We start from the raw sequence: 15,434 nt of genomic DNA on the forward strand, positions 1-15,434 counted from the left end.
AAATACTAATGAATCATATTTTTATCGAAACAAATATGTATCAGAATTATCGTATGGTTTTTCTCTTAGAATTTTCAGTAATACGATGAGCGTTTTATTGTTGAATACTCGATTTTTTGAATTAATCAATTGATTTTGTCATTATTTAACTTTTAGTCTGAATATTAGAATATTTTTCTGAAAATGTTAATACAACAATTATTTTATAATAAGTCGACTCGATTATATTGTATACATAACGTAATTAATGCAGCAGTAGTGTTTATCACTGGAATTCAATCATTTTAATATACAAAAGTTCATAAATAATAATTATTCTTTGGTTCGGTGTTCATAAACTTTTCTGTGTCAAAAAATTAAAAAAAAAAAACCTTGAAAACTATTATAATAAAATTTTTTTAAAAAAAAAAACAGTATAATACATAACCATGTATTTTTGTTCGACAAAACGGTGTGTGCAGTAAGATCGCGCACGAAACCGTAGGAAATTGTTTTCGTCGGAAACGTACAAGTCGACAGGTAGGTAAATTGTGCGGTTCCGACGTCGATAAAATCGCAATGTGCAAATTAACGAAAAAAGCAAACAAATAACAGACGATGCGATGCGCCAGATAAGGACCAACGACGACGGCAATTCATCCGTTTTGGTCGTGGCAAGTGCTGTTGCATCCAATTGCAACATTGCACCGGGAACCGGCAAGAGACTCGTCCGCGGATGAAGTGGCGCGCGTGGTACCTCCGGCCGGCGCAGTCTCTTCGTGGACTTCGGCCCAAACGCATCGGGCGCGTGCTACTCCGCCGCCATCACTGTCGATCACCGTCTTGATTCCAACGAACGTGACCGAATATTTTATGCCTCAGAACACCGTAAGTATTGGTCATCTCATTGTTGAAAACTTAACGTTTCACGTAACGATCGTAACATAACAGTAATACACCGGTAGGTACCACCGGCACAGTTCAACGGTTTCGTGTCGAGCAGATCGGTCGACCGAACCAGACTTACAACTTTACGCGCGTACGATAAATGTATTACAAACGGTACGGTGTTATTCGGTTTTACCGTGGAATTTTTCCATTTTTTCGCGCGCTCGCGGGGGACAATCCACGTTGTGTGTTAATAACGATAACAGTACACGAATAATACACAATACGATACGTAATCCAACGACGACGAAATTCAAGTAATCCTGCGGTGGCACGAGGACTCCGGGCACCTGTCCTTGAACTGTTGTTCCATTGCCCGCTCGCAGCCGTAGTCTTTCACTTTTGCCGACCGGATTAATAATATAATGTGCCACTCGTTAGCGTTGCTCAACGCACCTCAGGTTTTTACCGCAATCCGGGTCACCGCCTCGTCGCAGTGACATAACTTCTCGATCCACGCGATCCATTTGGTCCTGCGCCGCGCGTGCGTATATCACTAATGAACGCGTTATTTATGTCTACACGAAAAGGTTGTGATTGGGGGCAACTTTTTTGCACCCCTGCGGTCGTTGCGATTCGTTTGCTGTTATACCGTACGGTGTTTGATATAACATCGTAGATTTATAGGTTATACCGATCGATTATTGCGAACATTGTGCACTATTGAAATACAGGCATGCCGCACGTGGGGCCTTGGCGTAATGTTATATCAGCTATATTGTGATAATATTCGAACCGTAATTTGTAGTTAATTCGACTAATGACGATTGCGCATTTAGCGGTGTATCGCTACCGATTCCGCATACGGTTGAAACAGCAATAATAATATGGTTCGTTACGTTTTTGCTGTGTCAAAGGACTATTGCGAGCTGGTTTAGGTGCTATTCATTTTGTACTTGTCTTTTATTTTTATTAATTTTTTTTAAAATTCATTAAGCGTATCTATTAAGATATTATCAGTGCTTCGAGTTAAAATACATGATTTCCAAGTATTTTACAAATGGTACGGTCTGGAGTGAGTACTAGCTAAATAATTTTCTGGCTTCTATGCGTATAAAAACTATATAGTAAGAGTAGCAACTATTTTTTTAATTATATAGTGTACCTATAATGATATTCAATGGGTTAAGGACATCGTTAGTTAAAAAATATATTTCTACATGAATATATATACATCATATATGAATTACTAAGGTAAAAATATAATTTTAAGGTAATCGTAGGTATCTATTCATAAATCTGTTATTGGGGATTGAGGTTGTTTCCATTATGTTTACTCATATACTAGTAAAATATAGCGTTCTCTTGCTGTTATCGTTTTTTTCCTTTTGCGCTCCACACAATATAAACGTGAATGATCTAAGTGCGATTATAATACATGACAAGAAACCTTGAATGAAAAAAGTTAATCAAAAAGATTTCAATAGTTGACTGATTTTGAGAAGATTATACTTTAGGATTCAATTTAGTTTAAACTTTTAGTAAAATACAATTAACCGAATATATTTCCTAACAAATCAAAAATGGTTTGCATACTATTAAATTAATATCGGTTAAATGATAATTTTTAGTTATTATTATAGTTTTGTTTTAAATCTCATGATCTATCCAAAACTGAAATATAGAATAAACGCTGAATCAGTATCAGGAAGTATTCGCGCCGAGATGTTTAGAGTACAATTAAAATTATTTTTGTTAAAAACAAAATTAATTAAATATTTGAATTCTATTAAGTTGTAGTGATTACTATATGGTCAGAAATGTATTATATCATTGCTATTATAACCTATAATATTTGTGTACCTATTTCTCAGACTCTTGCGGAACATGGCTTATTGGTGGTTGCTACAATCAGCAATGTGGTATACCGCTATTATGGTGCTGACTAATCCTCTGATGCCAACTTTAGTCATGGACGTGTTGCCCAAGCTTCCATTGCTTATCATACGCCGTTTAGGTACCATTCCCATTGAATCTATTTAATCGGATCCCAAACCATCCGTCCCGTCAAAATCATGAGTTCAACACGTATAAACAGTGACAGGAAGTCGACTCGACGGCCTTCTGACTGGTTTGTTTCTATGCGAAAGACGGTGCCGTTGAAAACACATTGCAAGCGAACAGTGTCCGATCGACGACCCGAGTAAATACAGATTGAGTACAATTATGAAAATGAAGGTATGGTCAAGCACACAATTAAATAGCTAATTTATAATATTTTAAGTGTAATTTATTTGGATTTTATTAATTCAATTATCTTTAAGTAGGGAGTAACAATTTTTATGTAATTTTCATCCGTGTATAATTTACTAGTCGTAAACTATTGACTCGCTTGTTTCTATGAAATAACATGATGCTCTCGGTCATGTCAAAACGCAATTACAAAATATTTGAGCAAATATCACGGTTCATTTTTACAAAATCTAACGCAACGGATTAACCGAAAAAGATTAATTTTTAACGTGAACACTGCGCATAATATTTTAAAGTTTATTTTATTTTAAATGTTCATTGTTCATTATTCTAATATTATTTATATTCATAACTATCATTGCATAAAAACTAAATATTTATTTTGAACTTTTCGACATTAACAAATTAAATTATCCATATATTACGTGGCATGTTTCGTGTGTTAACAATGCTAAATATGTCAATCATGTTGTAATTTAAGCTTCTAGATCTATAAATATTTATGAAAAAAATTTACTTTTAGTTAATTTAAATATTAAAATGTAGATGTAAAAACATTAAAATAATTATTACAAATAAACGTAAACTCTTAGGTATAAAAAAAAATAATAAGCTAAAAATTGAAAAAAATTGCAATCATCAGTTTATATGTAAAAAAAAATGTATTTAATGTATATTCGAATTACCATAGTTGAAATATTAATTGTTTGGATTTAGTAAATAAGAAAAATATTTTGTTTCAAATTTATACGGAAGTATAAAGAATAAGTTGATTTTTAATTTAAATTTTACGTGTCTAAATTGTTTCGATAAATTATTAAAAAAATATAATTCATTAGTAGCTTATGATAGGAAATACATTTTCAGTGTATATAATGCAATGATGAATATTGGCTATATGAAAAGTGTTCATATAGAACAATATTCAGATTAATTAGTTAATTCAGTGAAACATTATTTCTATTGTTGAAATACAATTGAAATAAATTGTCATTTTAACTTCAATAATATTTCTATTTTTGAACTTATTAAAAGGATCTACACATATAATATACGTAATTCAAAACAAATATTTATGTTATGACAGGTATTTGCCAATAAATTAAGGTATTTATTAGTGTTATTTATATTTCCTGTATCGAAAGATTTATTATAAGTATGATGATATTACAAACAACTTTACTATCTTCAAGGACTTAAAATCTGTCTAGTCACTATAGAATGCTGTGATGAAAATAAGACTTATTAGTTAACTAAAACGCTTGGGGTAGGTATATTATACGTATATTTGCTTAGTAGTGTTATCTCATTATTACTAAAGGCGGGTATCTAAAATGTGTGGGAAACAAGTTTCAAGGACTTTAAGTATTTAAATGTACTTCCTGTGTTCGGTTCACAGCTCTTTCTTTTATTGGTAGTTTTATTAGTAATTAATGATAACAGTCCAATTTAGATTAATATTGTATTTAAATATATATAAATAAAATGTCAAATATTTGAAAAACGAATTAAAACACTTACAAACCTAATTATAATGAACAATTTTGTATCATATTCTATAAAGTGACGGGATCCTAGATTTATTCAGAGCCAATGTCCTATCTTATAATATTTAAGTGGGGGTAATATTTAAGTGGTTCAGTTTTCAATGATTGTCAGCTAGTAATTTAATTATTGTGAATTATAAACAAAATATAAACAAACCCGGTTGGTAATCAACTCATTTCAGTGGCGTAATTTGATCATGTCTGTGGGGGGGGAGGGTAAAATGTTTGCACATTTCACTTAATATCCCCTTCCTCTGCAATTTTTTTTAATTATATAAGCAACTCTCAGTTTTAGTATATAACCATTGTGATTTGTATACATTAAAATAATTTATAATTTATAACATAATATATAGATACTCACATTTACATTTAAACATTAGCTTTATTGATATTTGATACCTACTACCTAGATACAGTTACGAGTTAAATCACAAATTTAATCACAATAAAAGATCCACTCTACGTGGTTTTAATGCTAATTAATTAAGAACTTCTTCAGTGTCAATTTTAACATTTTTATGAACAGCCAACATAGCAAGACCATTTAATGGATTCTGTGGAATAAAAAAGTAAAGCATTATTTAATCTCTATCACGGAAAGTATACAATAAAAAATATTAAATATATTTTAATTAAAATTCAAACCTCAGACATTGTGTTTCTTAAATATGTTTTCACTCTTTTCAGAGTTGAAAACATACGTCCAGACGATGATGTAGACACTGGTAAAGTGCATAGCATTTTTAGGAGAAAATAAATATTGGGGTAGATATTTTTATTACAAATATCTAGAGCCCGAAGCCAGTATTAGGTATTTTTCCAGATCGTTGTATCTTGGTACACCACAGTTTTAATTCAATCAAAGAATCATTAGACACCTTGGGAGAATAAAATTTGATTAATTCAGTAAATTAATTTTCATCTTTTTCAGTAAGCTCATGTTTAGAAAATAAGCATTCAAATTCAATAGAATGATTAAATCAAATATTCAAATAATTAAAATGTTAAGAAATTTACAAATGAAAATGCAAAGAAGTTCTAAATGTATAGTTAAATACAATGGAAATACTAAAATTGTTCAAAAATGCTGATAGTTATAAATGTTGTCAACAATTTCAAAATTAGTAAAAGTAAGATTTCATGTTGAATTATAATTTTAAATTTTAAATTATTATACAAGTGTTTATAATTCTAGTTAGTTAAATACATATTTAATACACGTAAAAGAAAATATGAATAACAATGAATATTTCAATTGAACTATTGGAATTCATAGAACCTATTAGTAATGATATGGCGTCACATTCGTGACAGACTAATAGCATTATGACATTTAAGTATTAAGTCAGTTGTAATTTCATTTTGCATATTCTGTATATTCGTGTTCTTATAAGACTATATATTTTTCTTATGTTAGTAAAATAAATTTAATACTGAATCATATAAAACTAGATAAAATAATTTCCTATCTACGCTACAATACCATATTTTAATTAATAATATATAATGATTTTAAGTAATATTAAATTAAGTTAATATTCACAGATTATTCTAAAAATGTGTGCCTATTTAAAAATTTGTGGTTATTGTCACACACATTAAAAACATTCAAATACCATGTGAAATTAAAAAAAAATTATATTTTCGATCCATTATGTATTGAATAGGTTAATTTCTTAAATGGAAATCAATTTATCAATTCATTGTGTTTTAACTTGGTTATAAAATTATTAAAAAAAATTATTAAAAATATTAATACCAGTGGCGTATTTTAAAAAATATTGCAGGTGAGTTTAAAATTTTTCTAAAAAATAAGTGATTTTATAATATAATAAAAAAAAACATATAAGGTATGAAATAATAATTATACTATTTAATTATTATTATAAATACAAATAAAGAGTTATTTACAACCACATGATGTAATTAATGTTATCTTTCTCTGTACCTTCGTAGAAAATCATGTATGACTTTTGAACTTTTTTTCTTCGGGGAAGGGGTGGAGGGGGTTGAAACTAGAGACCCCTCTCCTGAAAATACGTCATTGATTAATACAATTTGACGTTAAGTTCAAGTAAACCGATTTAATGAGGAAAATTGTATTATCATCATAATAGACAAAATACAAAATATTATAAATGTGTATACTATATATAGTCGTATAATGATATATTATTTAGCGTATATATAATTCTAGTCTAGTAAAACAACAATTTTCAAAAAAATAAAAGAATAAAAAAAAACAATAATCACGTAAATGAAGAAAATGGATTATTTACATTGTATTGTGATTTGCGACTAAATAAGTACACTGTACAAACTGCAAACTCTGAAGGTTAAAAATAATGTTGTATTTCTATCTATATAATATTGTTCAGTCGTAATGTTTGTCATCCAATAGTAGAGGCATAGGGTCAGTCAATGTAATACATGAACCATTCTAAGGTTTTTAATTTTAATTGTTATGTTTCGTATTTAATCTAATAATTAGATTAAATACAATTATTGTGATAAAAACTATTCAAATTGTGTTATAGTAGTGTTAGTAGTGTAGTAGTGTTAAAATAGTGCGATAGACATTTCATGAGATCCGTTGATTGAGTATAGACGTTCACATTATTAATTTAAATTATAGTTTGTCTGTAATTTTAATTTTTTTTTTTGTTTTTGGCATTTGGAATACGATTTAAAGAAATTGGACATTGAGTCATATTTTTACCGGAATAGGTTAATTGTAAGTAATTTAATTATTTTACACATTAAACTCGTGGAGTGAAAACAAGTAATTATCTTTAAAATTTTTGTGAAATTTTCAATTGTATGAATAACTTTAACGTGAGGATATGTTTATTATTAGTTATTTAATTTTTTTTTTTTATCACGTATTAAATTATAATTTTAATTAGGTATACATCAGTATTTTTGTTGAAAAAATAATTTAATTAAAATTTTAACTAGAACGATATTTAACTATCAAATAAATATAAAATATGTTTAAATAATAATTGAAAATAGTAAATAAATATAAATGTATATAAACATAGTTTTATTAATATTAATATATGTATTTATTTTAACTAAAAAAAAAAAAAAAAAATGCACAATAAATTTTTACTACTATATAATATAACGTATCCTCTTTAAGAAAATTACTATAAATACTTTTTTATACACACTAATTAATCAAATAGTCAATTTTACAATATATAGATGAAAATAATTTGATATAATCTAAATCTATGCAATATTGAACAAATCAATTAAAATATTTTTGTCTAATCATTAAAATAATTCTTGAAATTATTATATTTATCACATTATATAGGTAGTTTAATGAAACTAAGTTTTGAAAGCAGATAATAACTAAAAAAGTAATCACAGTAGAGATTAGTAGTTATATTTTATACTTATTATTATTCATTTATTCTACCTATGAATTAATATTATTACTATGTTAAATTCGACTTTAATATTTTTCCTACATAGTAATTGTTATTTTTTCATCAGTCAAAAAATAAAGAAAGAATATTAATTTATTGTATATAACAACAAACAAAATACGACTATACAGTTTTAATATTTATTAAGCTCTTAGATTCTAGTTACCTATATGTTTTGTTTCATTACTTCATAATTGTATTATTGAAGTATGTAGTTTAATATTTAGAAATAGTTTGTTACTCGTACCGTCAAATGGAACACAATGTTTCAACATAATTAAGCAAAGCAGAATTATATAATGTTTTTACGATTGCAATATTTTAATTACATTTTTCGTATTTTATTTAGGTATTTATTTTTTAAGATGGTGAATGTTCTAAGTTAGCTTTAATTAACATTTCTCCAGTATTCATTTTATAGATACTTAATTATTTAAAGGTCCCACGTATATTTTCTTATAGTTATCGTGTTATTGAAGAGTGAGTGAAAAAACAATTTTTTTAATTTCGGGTATAATTATTTAAACAAATATATAAATATACTTTTGATCTTTATTTCTAATAGTTTGACAAATATCAATTTTGGTTTTTGTTACTTGTAGTTTTTTTTTTTTTATTTTAAATTAATTTCTTATTTATCATTGTAATTTCTTTACGACACAAAATAAATTTTAGTAAAAATACTAACAAATTCGATGAATATAAATCCTTAGTGTAATTTAAATTTAAATAGATATAATAATATTATAATAATTTATAATTTTAGTAATGCTTTGTGAATACATTTCCGTTGATCGATATTATTCTTCGTTCAAGCCAAATTTGAATTAATTAAAAAAATCAGTTTAACAACTTTTAATACAATATTTTTCATGTTCTATGGTTAATAATAATGATAAATTACTGTATAGTCCAGTTATTATTATTCGATTGTTACATCATTATATTCTATGATTAATTCATTTTAAAAAACACATACATAACCATAATTATGTATAGGAGTCCAAAAATAAATGTATTTACAATAAACATTTTCTTTAAATAATACCGAATAATTTCTCAAATTTCTTGTATCATATTGATTCAGCTCAATGGCTTTAAAAATAACACTGTAAATTACAATTCTAATGCAGCTGGTTTATAAAATTGCAATACTAATTATTGTAATAAGCCTTAAAAAATACAAAATTAATATTTTCAATTATACTAAAGTGTAATAATTCGACCTCAATTATCATAAACATGTTTAAAGTAATCTATGTCGAGCAGTTTTAATCAGACAAGTGATGAAAGGATTTTTACTAAATTAATTTTCACCTTTACTGCGAATTGCATGGTTTGGTTAACTTTATTTGAAACAAGTATATATTTTATAGGTATGTACGTGTTTATTATACAATATAAATATTGAGACATGCTGTAATTATATTTCGAACGATATAATAATGGATTTTTGTATTTTCTTAAGAAGTACTTTAATGTGTTTTTGTTTGTCTACTTTTCATGTTTGAGTACTTCATTTCGTTTACATCGTTAAACTGAGATACATTAAAATAAAATATTTCTTTGAATTTATGGTTTATATACTATTGATAAAATATTATTTTGTTTATTTTTATAAATAATGTTTATTGCAGTGAATGTAACGTTTTAAAATCTGCCTTTTGTTTGAATTTTGTGAACACCTATACGCCTGTTAAAATAACTATTATTTTTTTATATTATTCAACTACGAGTATATAGTTTTGTATTTTTAAATTTTTTTTATCTTCATTATCCTCGTTTTCAATTTATTTACAAAACATTTACAAAAAAAAAAAAAAAAATGCTAATTGAAAATATTCTAGAAAAGTGAAGTGTACCTATGAATTATAATCTGCGATTCGATAACATTTGGCTTGCAGGTAATTCAAATAAATAATGTGGTGTTATTAAACTATCTATAACGAGATTTTCAAAAATCACGCGTGCTAAATTATGCGTGTGTATGTGTGTATGACTAATTTTTGCGAATATATGATTAATGTTTAAACGAATCTGACGCATGTGTGTAATATAAATTGCCGTAATACTAATTTGTTATGTGAGATACGTACACAAGACGGCCTCACAGAAATGCAAATAACATAACGTGGAGGCCATTAACACGATTTTCAAACGAATCTATCATTGATAAATATGTGTTACTTAATATAATATCAAAACAGTAGTCTGTAGAATTCCTGAATTATAAGGCAATAACCGGGTGCCTGTATACAATTTGTCTTGGAAAAACGGTACTTTTATGGTCTGGAATTTTAAAACAATTATAATCGTTGTTCTGCATATATAATTTCTACGTAAAACATATGACCATATTAAACAAATGTTGTTATTATAATCAGTAGTGAAAACAAAATTCATAATTAATCTTACATTGCTACAGTGCAAACTATAAATTTACGTATGTAGTGTGAACTAATGTGAGGTTTATGTCATTATTTCGTGATAAAAAGATAAAAAATGTAATCTATAATTTTATTATAGTCTAGGCACGAAAAAATAATTTTACAGTAAAAAATCTAATATCTATCATAAGAGTTTATATTTAGTATAATATGTTATCGTCATGATAAATGTTTTAATTTCCTTACTAATATAAATAAAAAATAATTTTTCGAGTAATAAAATTGATCTAAATATTTCATGCTGCCAATTGTGCACGACCTAGTATACCTACTCGTATGACAAAGAATATTTAAACATTAAACATTTGATTTTTAGATTTGATCAATAATTTTAGTGATTACAGTGAAAATTAATATATTTTTTTAATATTATTATTATTTAGTACAATTTATTTTTAATATTTATTCTTCAAATTACTGAGATTTCGAAGGATAAAGTAGGAAAATCGATCTCCAGTAAGCAGGTGAATTCAATTATAGTTTCGAATTTTCACACTAGAATCTTATAGAACAATTATTGGTACACCGGAAAAAAATATGCCAAAGTAATAATGTTACGTATATGCAGACTGAAAACCTTAATATCAAGTTCTATAAATAGTTTTTAAATATTTTCCTTCTCCTTCAACTCATTAACCAATATTAAGAAACATTATTACCATCATTTTTTTTTGTTATTCTCCTTTTAATACGTCTTTTAAAAAGATGCGTTTCGATCTAATAATATTTATATATATATTAATTTTTATATAAAAGAATACTGGATCTATGAATATGGTCGACCATTATAGTGTTCTATAATTCGGTCATCCGCTAACCACACTGTGTTTTTATCGTGTTTAAATCCTATTCATACTTTGACGATAAACGCGATGCATCTATATCACCGTGTACGTTTAACAGGACTTGTTTTCTAGTCTCAAACACGTTTGCCGTTTACCGGTTAAGACGTGCAAAAGTATGAAAACCGATGAAACCTAAGGTTTACAAAACGGATAGATCCGACCCGGATGATTCTTGCAGTACAGACTTTTAAAAACGATATTTGGTTAATCGTAACACAAACGATCCAAGGTTTCACCGGTATTCGTACTTTTACTACGTACGGGATGCAATCAGTGGTGTTCCCATGAGGTCTACTACTTATACGCCATATTCTTACATTATTTAGAAAACGCACGGGTATTCTACGGACAGCTTCTGTATGCTCTCAAATCTTAAGCACTTTGCGGAGAAGTATTAAATATAATTAGTTTTACAGGTTTTAATTTTTGACGGTCTTTGATGTGTTTACGATGATCTCAACCTATTTAAATAAATGTAATATCTATTTCCGTAAAAATTGTTAACGTATGCATTTAAAATGTTCGTTAATATTTACAACCCTTTCCACGTCTAATAAATAGCAAAAAGGTCCATATCTTGACATTTGTCGGCTTAATATACTCTCAACAAAGTCGACGGATGCAATCGTATGGTGTTTATCAGTTCACTGGGTGTCATCGGTAACACGGGCCCACGAAGGCAATTGGAATAAAAACGCGCAAAACTTGTATACAACATTTTTCATAACTCATGCCATACTTACCGTTATTCGTTCACAGGTTGCTGGGACGCCGAAACGGGCCACCGTTGCGCTGGCAATGTTCGCGATGTTCACGGTACGGGCGGCCGCGGTTCAGCCGCACGTGATGTTCAAGGCGCCACGGGTGTACAACGCTCTGATCACCAGTGACCAGCAGCTGTTGCCGAGCCGGGCGGATCCGATCGTCGAGCCCGTGTTCCGTTCGTTCCAGTACATTTACGGCTGGCCCGGGGCGTACGCGGTCGTGCCGCCCGCGTGGCCGTCGAGCGGCCGCGACGTCGCTGCTGGCGCTCGGGCCGAAAACCCCGCGCGCACCGAAGCTACGGACGCCACGCGCACCGAAGACGACGACGGATGGCCGACCGCGGTGGTCAAGAACAACAAGCCGGCCGACGTCTCGGTGCCGGACGTGCCTCCGCCGCCGCTGCCGGTGTCCCGCGGTGGACAGAAGGACGGCAAGAAGAAACCGGAAGAGTTTCCGCCCGCGCCGGTCGGTTTCGCCATCTGAAACCTCGCGCCTCGGCTCGAATCTCGCCAACCGTCGCCGGAACCTCGCGGTGCCACGCGACGGTACCGCGCGGACCGATTCATCCGATGCCCTGGCGCGCTCAACGATCACCGAAAGTTGGTCATCCATCGTCCTTCGCCCAGTTACCCTCTGCTGACAACCCCTCAATCGTCGTCGTCGTTCGCGGCCGATCACCTACTCGTATCGAATTTATCGCGCCATTGTTCGTCCAAATGCAATATCTTGACGAGGCTCGTCATATCAAAATTTTATTTATTCCCCCTCTCATTCCTCATGCAATATTGAAACCGGACGGGTACGTGGTTCGGGATTTTCGAGCTGCGTAGCGTGCGCCAATACCAGTTCTAAAAACTTTTCGAACGTCCATCTCAACATTCGTTTAATTTTATACGCAACTAACTGATAATCAAAATAATCGTTGTAGTCATTTGCATCTAACTCGTTTTTGTTTTGTCATCTGTTTATTAGTGTTGTTGTGAACAAGCAAACTTTTATCAAACTGTTCAATTTAGATTTAAGTAAATATCGTTTAGGTTAAGCAAAAAGAGTGTATTTCACTAGTAATTTTTATGTGTTCCATCTTGGTCGATCATAATATGTAATAAGTTATGTTAATATTAAATATATGTATTATACTGTAAATTTTTTTTTTCAGAATTCCAAACGTTTAAGATTCATCAATTGTATAATTTGAACGAAAATGTCCTAAAAGGTTTTCGATTATATTGTCTAAATGAATCAAATAAAGTTAAAATTATTGATATAATAACTTTTAGATTTCAATTTATTTTCCTATCGAAAAATAAATTCCTTACCAATAATATTTGAGCGAGATTTCAATAATATTTATTCAATAGCGGCTTCAGGAAATTTTTTCAGTTCAGCCTAAAAAAAGGCTAACATATATTAGGGCAGACACAGTAGCACGATAGTTAAAAAATGGAGGGGATGACAGAGACCGGAATACCTTTAGTATAGATTCCCCAATTTTGATCATCCATATAAAAATACAGAATTTTTGTAATAAAAATTGTCTATTTAATCTCTTAAGGTCTTTGACCTTTCCCTCTTGAAAAATAGTGTTTGCGTCATAATCTTAGTGAATTTAAGGAGTTTCTGAAATCTAAATTGTAAGTGTTAAGCAGTGATGCCAAACACGTACTCCAGATGGTTCAATGAACTTTCTAGAAAATTGAAATGTTAAAAAAAAATAAAAATGATCATTAAAAAATTTAAATTAATTTTTTTTTTTTATTAATTGACAAGTATTTTATTTTTAAAATAGCATATTTAATAATTAAATATTATATAACATTTTTAATCAAAAAAAAAAAAAAAAAAAAAAACAGATGTTTCGGTATTTGAATGGGTAGTAAATCTAATTATTTGATATGGAAGTTTCAATTTTAATTATTAATTATTTAATATAAATAATTAATAATTTAATTATTAATAATTCAGTAGAAACTTTTTTTTTTATTAGCTACGTTAAAAAAATCGTTTATAGTTCGTGTAGACATATTGAGTAATTACTAATAACTAATATTTGAATATTAGTTATTAGTAATTACTAATTAGTATTAGTAATTTGAATATTTGTATTACAAATATGAAATATCTTTCCAAAAAGTAAGATGGCTAAAAAAAACAATATATATACAGATTTAAGGCACATAGACTTTGAAAATGTTGTCTTGATATAATATGTATACTATACGATTACGTTTTTATGAATGTTAATTATATTTTAACGTTCAAAAATCAATTTTGAATTTAATTAATATTAATAGTAAATAGTTTTAATTTTTAAATTTAAACTCAATGCTTACGATTATTAGTGTTGTAAGTATTGTATACTATACCATATATTAGTTTAATAAACAATAATATAACCGTACCTCAACTATTAAAAACTTTTCATGGAAATTTATATTTGTATTCTCTCTCTATATTTTAATATTAATCATTTAAGACCATGATATTTGTAATGTTTAAAATACCATGAACAGTATTTTATTTTGTTGGTCTGTAATATAATGTGCACCGACGCCAAGGATCTCTCTTTCCTTTTCTTTTGCTGACTTGTATTTAAATATATGCGTATAATTCTTATTGTCAACTTGAAGCATCAATGCATTAACTTTTCACTCGGTACAATTGATTCGAATAATAGTTTGTTCAAACCAAAAATTTGCTTACCTTTTTACAGGAATCTCTTAGTACAGATTCACCGATTGCTTATTGTACGCCTATTGAAGTATTTATGTATTGAATCATTTATTTTTCTGGTAAATAACGTAATAGATTAAGCCTTAAAAACTTAATATAAGTTCAAGTGTAATTGTTCAATAATTAGTTAAAATATTAAAATTGATAAAATTGTTAAAATTTATGGTTTAAAATCAAGTTTTTTAAAAAAAAATTTAAAACGATTTATATTTATTAAATATATACACGGTATATATTGCCATATATAAATATTAATTTTATTTATACAGCACAGACAAATAATTGATAAATTTTATTGATATAAAATAAATGTATAATTGGTAAATTCATTTATTATTTTAATGTTATAGTATTGAAACAACATTTGTAAAAAAAGAGTTTGAAAACAGTATTTGATTTTAATTACAGATACTCTTAAAAAGTATTAAATCTACTACGTTATTTTTTTTAAAACTATTTAAAATGTGTATTTGAATACTTTTATTCAAATACTTTTACTTATGTACTTAATTTATTCAGAGTGTTAACAACAAT

General features: G+C 28.6%; 2 protein-coding genes across 3 annotated transcripts; one reads left to right on the top strand and one right to left on the bottom strand.

The window, feature by feature from the left end:
* Positions 1 to 421: 421 nt before the first annotated feature.
* LOC112681943 lies at positions 422 to 13,440 on the top strand. 2 transcript variants are annotated; one of them, XM_025552320.1, is made up of 3 exons: positions 422 to 867; positions 2,742 to 3,105; positions 12,162 to 13,440. In XM_025552320.1, exons 2-3 carry the CDS (start codon positions 3,094 to 3,096, stop codon positions 12,648 to 12,650), a joined length of 501 nt encoding a protein of 166 aa, XP_025408105.1. In that variant the 5' UTR covers positions 422 to 867; positions 2,742 to 3,093; the 3' UTR covers positions 12,651 to 13,440. The 2 variants fall into 2 exon arrangements, with proteins under 2 accessions (XP_025408105.1, XP_025408106.1); XM_025552321.1 differs by lacking the exons at positions 422 to 867; positions 2,742 to 3,105 and adding an exon at positions 7,054 to 7,404.
* LOC112681945 (zinc finger MYM-type protein 1-like) lies at positions 5,033 to 5,784 on the bottom strand. The gene is made up of 2 exons (XM_025552322.1): positions 5,316 to 5,784; positions 5,033 to 5,224 (listed from the first exon to the last, which is right to left on the bottom strand). Exons 1-2 carry the CDS (start codon positions 5,409 to 5,411, stop codon positions 5,150 to 5,152), a joined length of 171 nt encoding a protein of 56 aa, XP_025408107.1. The 5' UTR covers positions 5,412 to 5,784; the 3' UTR covers positions 5,033 to 5,149.
* Positions 13,441 to 15,434: the final 1,994 nt, after the last annotated feature.

Source organism: Sipha flava, unplaced genomic scaffold, assembly GCF_003268045.1.
Source record: "Sipha flava isolate LNK unplaced genomic scaffold, YSA_version1 1_pilon_pilon, whole genome shotgun sequence".
NCBI classification, from domain to species: Eukaryota; Metazoa; Arthropoda; class Insecta; order Hemiptera; family Aphididae; genus Sipha; species Sipha flava.

Bases quoted from the DNA above. Each gene is read 5' to 3' on its own strand.
- LOC112681945 (XM_025552322.1), bottom strand. From the start codon at position 5,411: ATGCTATGCACTTTACCAGTGTCTACATCATCGTCTGGACGTATGTTT. The intron at 5,225-5,315 runs GTTTGAATTTTA...TTTATTCCACAG, and splicing joins TAAGAAACACAATGTCTGAG to AATCCATTAAATGGTCTTGC.